Source organism: Frankliniella occidentalis, unplaced genomic scaffold (genome assembly GCF_000697945.3).
Source record: "Frankliniella occidentalis isolate FOCC.00 unplaced genomic scaffold, Focc_3.1 Scaffold65, whole genome shotgun sequence".
Lineage (NCBI taxonomy): Eukaryota > Metazoa > Arthropoda > Insecta > Thysanoptera > Thripidae > Frankliniella > Frankliniella occidentalis.
Window position 1 is genome coordinate 650,085 of NW_026267195.1, and position 6,463 is coordinate 656,547.

Consider the following 6,463-nt stretch of genomic DNA (forward strand, 5'->3'; position numbering starts at 1 on the left):
GTGAAGGGCGACAGGGAGGGGCAAGTGCTCTGCTCTGGCGACAGCCAACTGGACGGCCCCCACTCGCCCCCAGGCAGCCCCAAGCAGCTGTCTGCGTGCAGCAATGCCACCAATGATGGGACTTTTGCGGTGGACGGCGACCCATCAAATTGCCCCCCCCCCTCCCTTCTCCCGGCGCCCCACTGTGGCATCGGGGCTCGTGTGGTTCGAGACCCGGGTGGTCCCGGCCCACCCCGCACTGCTTACCGCTGCCGTCGGCGTCCACCTCGTTGATCATGTCCTGCAGCTCGGCCTCGGTGGGGTTCTGTCCGAGCGAGCGCATGACGGTGCCCAACTCCTTGGTCGTGATGGAGCCCGAGCCATCTTTGTCGAAGAGCGTGAAGGCCTCCTTGAACTCGGCAATCTGTTCTTCAGTCAGCTGGTCCGCCATGGTTCACTTGTTCACATCACACACTTATCACTTTCACCATGCACTTTCACTGCCGTGTCCGAACGGGGAGCAGCGTGGCGCGGCGGGGGCGGGGGCGGGCAGGGCGGCCGTGTGCTCGAGGGTCGCGGCGAGGGTCTCGACTCCTCCCGGCTAGAGCGCCTCGTCGCTGTGCTGTGACCGTCCCGTCGTGCGGCAGCGGCGGCGGCAGCGGCTCTCAGCGGGGGCAGACCTCAGACGGACTGGGCGCCAGGCTCGGCTCGGCTCGCTCGGCAGGAGCTGCTCGGGTCGACAGGACAGGCGGGCTGGCGGGGCACATGTGCGTGGAGAGCCTCGGCTCGGCTCGGCCCTGCGCGGCGCGTGGCTCGGCTCGGCCCCACGGCGGCGGCGGCGGCGGGGCGAGGACAGCGCGCCCCCCGCGGAGCCGCGGCGGAAGCAACCTGTTGCCGGAGAAGGGCGCCTCCATGACGATGACGTATGTCTATGTCACTGAGATTGACGAAGCGGGGGAGGTCACACCGCACGTCGCACCGCACGACGCATCTCTTGTCGGCGGCGACTTGCGACTTTTATTCGTTCGGATTGAGAGGGAAACGTCAGACGGGGGGCAGTCCGTCATCGACGTAACCCCTCCCTCAGCCACCCTCCGCGGTACCTCCTTGTAGCGGTACGGCAAAGCGCCCGGCGGCAACATCATTTGACTAAAATAAACCGCGGGGGCAGGGCGGGGCGCGGAGGAGGCGCCGAGCGTAGCAGTGCCACCCCCGTCCGCCGGCTCCGCCCGCGAGGACCGCGGGGCGCCCGGCCAGCCTGAAGGACCTGCCCGCCTCACCTGGCGGCGCGAGGCGAGGGCGCTGCGTTGGGTGGCGGCGTGGTGGCGGGGCGGGGCGGGGCAGAGAGCAACCGCGACAGAGGTTTATGTCATGTCGTCCTCCCAGCGTCCTCCGATTCTGCAGGTGGGCAGGGTCAGGGTCTCGTTGTCTCACACCGTCTTTCTATGTGTTAAGTGTTCCTGCACCGTTACATTCTTGCCTCTCCCCCTCCACCGCCTCTTGCTTTTCGGTGACCGAATCGATTGATTCCCGGCCGTTCGTTCATTGTGTGCCGCTCGGCTCGGACGGCCTCGAGTGGCTCGGCGACGACCCCGGCTGTGGCCGCCGCGCCTGCTTGTCGCCCCGGCCTCGCTTGCCACCGCCACGTCCCGCCACGCTCCGCCCCGCCCCGCCCCGCCATGCTACTCCACGCCTTCTGGGGCTTCGATCGGCCTGTTGCCGACCGGAGCTGCGCGTCGAAGCGACTATCGGCGGGGACGGAGGAGAGGAGACCTTTTGGTCGGCGCTGCCATAGCGGTCGCACTGGAGGGGCCGGGGACCGGGCCGAGGAGGGCTCGCACATGGGCGCGGACCCCAGGACAAGAGGCCATCGCGGGCACTGGTGTCGTCACCTCTTTTAGCTTCCCCTGTATGCACTGCGAAGAGCGTGACTCGTGACTCCGCTCGCCGAACACGTTGGCGTGGCGGGGGTGGCGGGCGTGCCCTGCCCTCTCCCCGTGTGTGCCACACACTGTGTGCCACTCGCGGCCCCGTTGTGCACCGTAACGGGACAAACAAACACCGGGCGCGCAGCTGTTCAGGGCGGACGTGTCCATTACCTCGGGGTGGTCCTTCCCCGTCGAGGGCGCGGGGTACCGTCGCGGCTGGCAGCGGCGGCAGCGGCGCGGGGTAGCGGGAGCGCCGGCCCGGCCGCGTGCCCCGCGCCCTCTGAGGGCCGGGCGCAGCAGGCGCAGCAGGCGCAGCCCCACGGGGGGCCAGGCTCGGGGGGTATCGCCCAGCCCGGCCGGCCCGTGGGGCTCCTATTAAATTTAGCACTTTTCTATGCGTCACTAGCCGCCCCCTCGCCCCTTCCCTCATCTACGGGCTATCCCTGTAGCGCCGCGGGGGGTTAGGGACCCGGCAGCGCGCCGGTCCGGTGCGGCGGCGGCGGGGGGAGTGGACGTCGGGTCTAGAGCTCTGGACGGTGCTGGAGCTGCCGAGTCTGTTCGGAAAGCAGATTTGTGGCCGTGTTGGTTTGGTTGCATCTACAGCTATGTTGCTCCCGTACACCCATGCTAGGCAAAATGTAGGTTCTGCACTACGACGCATCCTACGAACAAAGTTCGATCTCCGGGCGGGCGTGCCGTTCAACACTGTCCGATCTCCTTTTCAGCTTTCATTTGCACCTTCGGCTTCAAACCGTGATATCTTCGTTGGTAATTCTCTTCAAGGGAAACTACACCCAGAGAATCGTTTCGTTGATTTGAAATCAGTTTTTAATTTGTGGCATTTCTTTAATTTAAAGAAACTGCTTTGAATCAAAGCAGTCATCTTTAATTTAGAGAAAGGGTTTCCTTGATTCAAATTTATTTCTTTGAATCAAAGAAAAGAATAAAATTATATTTCAAGCCAAAGAATCGTTTCTTAGATATAGATTTGAAGCAGCGATCTCCTCAAATCCAAGAAAATTCAATTTAGCTGTTTTTCATGGAATAAAAATGTATTTCTTTGAAATAAAGAAGATTGTTTCTTTAAATTGAAAAATATCTTTAAACCAAAGAAGGCCCACCATGGATCAAAACAGGCTGCTTTGATTCAAAAACATTTCTTTGAATCTATATTGATTTAAGAATTTCTTTGTTTTAAAGCAGCCTTTGTTGATTGAAAGAAACGATTCTCCAATAAATTATATGTGATCCTAAAAGATTACACAACACATTGGGCCAATGATCTTGACGAACAGACGTAAGAGGCGTTTGAACTTCCACCTCGCTGCAAACCACGCAAAGGAGATCGAACAGTGTTGAACGGCGCGCCCGGAGATCGAACAGTGTTGAACGGCGCACCGGGAGATCGAACTTTGTTCGTAGGATGCGTCGGACTGGCTCTAATTGCACCCTTTAAATGTTGGGCTAATGTTTTTTTTCTCGGAAAATTGGGTAAAAGGGTCAATTGAGTCACTGCCTGTATGGAGAGTAGTGAACATTTCTTTCTTGTTGCACACAGAACACTACGTTCTATTGAGATAAGCAAGCAGAGACGGCGGACCCGGGCAGTACGGGATGGGAGGCCGCTAGCCTATATATTCTCCACTGAAGCGTGGCATGCCATCAGCGAGAGCCAAGGGGAATGCTGTCGGAGCGCGGGGGAGGCAAGTAGTAAGTCACAAATGTGTGTGGCAAGGTATCCTTTCTGATACCCCATAGGCAGAAACTGTTAAATTCTGACCAGGAAACGTTCTGATCAGGATAAAGCTGGCCTCACAATGAGCGTTTCACGAGGCACCGAGGATAGCGCCTACTGGGCGCTGTGTAGGCCAACCCGCCAAGCGGCTGCGTGAAGACCGCAGCCCACCCAGAGCGCCCAAGTAGCCGGGCAAGAGAACGTTCTGAAGTGGGGGCACAATAGAAATAGACAGGAAATTCTGATCCAGTGAGTGGACTATATTTCTTGCTTCACATGCGGTGAGATTCAGTTTAACAATTGAATGGTGATGCTGGCTAGAGTCCTAGATGTGGGCACTTTTGGACTCTCTAAAGGGTGGGTTCTGGTTTACAGAGGGTCAAACCAACACTCTATTACTGGTGGTGCAGGAGGCGTTGCCACCTCGCAGGACGACGGACTCGCAACTCTTTCCAGCTCACACGGCTCCGCCGTCCAAGCTTTTCAACATTCCGCTGACCTCCGCATTTCAGGTTCGCGCCGGCCTATGCATATGCACCACGGAAAAAAATAGTCGTGGGCGTAATTAATTAGATGATTTTGTCACATAGACAAGAAATTTGTTGCGGCATCTAATAACTGGTTGCCAGAGACAAGTGTTCGTTGCGGCAGCGAATCTGTAGCTGCAGGCACCAACCAGAGGTGAGCATCGGGCGGTCCGCAGTCCCGGTAAGGTGGCAAGCGAGTCCCGGTAAGAACCGGCAAGGTTCCGAAAGCGACAGGCGAGTGAGACGGAGCTATGGCCGGAGCGAGCGTCTCACTCGCACCTGTCGTTTTCGGAACCTTGTCGGTTCTTACCGGGACTCGCTTGCCACCTTACCGGGACTGCGGACCGCCCGATGCTCACCTCTGGCACCAACCGCGTTTCGTTCTGACAACTTATTGGGTGTTTCTTCGCAGTCAGAGCAGACCGGTTGGTTCCAGCAGCACACTCTAAATGTTGAAATGACAATTTTGTTTCTAGGAGAGATGCGTTCTTAAGCACATCTCTAGCGGATGCAAATTTGTATCTAAAATGTTACAACTTGTACTGAGACTAGGTACAAATGACTTTCTTTGTATCTAATTTACGTGCAAATTTGCATCCGCTAGAGATGTGCTTAAGAACGCATCTCTCCTAGAAACAAAATTGTCCTTTTCCATTTAGTGTGAGCTCGTCTCGTCTCTAGCAACCAATTGGCTACGGTGAAATTCGCATTGTCTATACCCAGCTAAGTTCTTAGTTCTGACAAGTAATTCTTCTTTCTCTCTCTCTCTTTTTTTTTTTTCAATGGCAACGATGTTAACGTCTCGGGTCGTCCCGCGCTCCCAGCGCTCGTAACAAAATTCTGGTCAGAAAATGATTAATTATGACCAGTAAATGATAAATACAATCAGGTAAAAAAATGTAGGGGAAACTGGAACATTTCGTAATTTAAGATGATTCGTGTGAGAATAAATCCGTCACCTAGATATAGAACCAAACTACCACATGCGAAACTCGCAGCTGCGCCGCGATCAGACAAAGGGCAAAGAAGCGATGTTTCTCCCCGTGTACCTTCGGCCCCTGGGCCGCAAATTACCCCCTACTTGGCACGCTCGAAACTGGGGGAAAATAATTCAATGTGACTGGGCACTGGGATGGGGCCATGGGGCCCGGGGCCGCGCCGGCAGGGGGTCGGTAGGCCCGCCGCACCCTCTTGCTCAAGGTGTTGTTGGCTGAGCCTGAGCCCGCCGGTTCACACCTACCCCCTACCCCCCCCCCCCTTCCCAACACAGAGCAACTCGAGCGAGACTCCTGTGACGTCCTTTCGCGTTGCGGCTCAGAAACGACAAACGGACCGAAGGCCGTATACTCGTTTTTTCGCTACAAAAATACTGATGTTCACCCGAGAGGAGGACTTGCCATGCGCAAGCTCTGAGATTTTCTAAGACACCGTCTTCGAGGCGTTGAAAGCCGCGAAGCCGACTCCGCCATGGGCGGGGACAGGAGTTGACTCCATGCAATTTTGAATCCTGCACTGTAAAATGCTTACAAACTAGATTATTTCCAAAGGTGCAAAGGATATTCGAGCTTTGTGTTCGTGTTGAAAAGAATTGTTGAAAATTCTTTGCAAGCTGCAAAGTAACTCGCATTGCAAATTCTTTTTGCTGTGTGAGTTGTAGCCGGTTTGACAAATTTGTGTCTTCAGCTGCGGACAAAAAAAAGTTTGTCAAGCAAGAGATATCAATTTGCTCGGAACTTTGCTTCTACTCAGGAATCAAAATTGCATATTGAAAGATGTACTTACAGACGCATCTTGTAATGGACAAAAAGTGTCCCTGCTTGTCTTAGAGCACTCTTGAATTCCCGCAAGGCAATGCTTTGCAGACTTGAGCACGATTTAGATTCTTTGTAACTGCGGAGCACTTACGAAGCACTTACACAGCGATGCTTTGCAACTGCAAAGCGATACTTTAGCATGTAAAGCATTGCTGGTCTTGCTTCGCAATTGCAAAGCGTCGCTTTCTAAATACTTCTCAATTTTGCGAAGCATTGCTTTGCAGGAATTTAATAGTTGTTAAATTATGTCACTTGTGAGTGTTTGTTGTCTGTATCAGCGCTCCCATCCAACCCCATTGCAAGCCCACAGCCGCACCTCCTGCACTTACCTCGGTGCCCCGCGTCGGAAACCTATCTGACACTACGGTGAGAAATTGCCTTGTAGTGTTTGCCAAGTGCGAAATTAGCTTGAGCCCCGTCGGAGCTTCCTGCTTTCTTTTCTCACGTTTTTATTTCGCACATCTCCACGTCTGCCTGCCT

The 6,463-nt window shown here is 55.2% G+C and overlaps 2 protein-coding genes across 2 annotated transcripts in view; both read right to left on the reverse strand.

Annotated features, from left to right (window-relative positions):
• LOC127749556 (uncharacterized) overlaps positions 1–745 on the reverse strand; it is a 5,791-nt gene extending 5,046 nt beyond the window's left edge. Inside the window, exon 1 of the mRNA XM_052268194.1 lies at positions 240–745. Within this exon, the coding sequence (XP_052124154.1) occupies positions 240–430 (191 nt within the window). The 5' untranslated portion in view covers positions 431–745. The remainder of the gene's footprint in view (positions 1–239) is intronic.
• A 2,339-nt stretch (positions 746–3,084) lies between these two features.
• The window catches only part of LOC127749557 (uncharacterized), a 17,625-nt gene continuing 14,246 nt past the window's right edge, over positions 3,085–6,463 (reverse strand). Inside the window, exon 2 of the mRNA XM_052268195.1 lies at positions 3,085–3,157. Coding sequence (XP_052124155.1) covers positions 3,085–3,157 — 73 coding nt within the window. The remainder of the gene's footprint in view (positions 3,158–6,463) is intronic.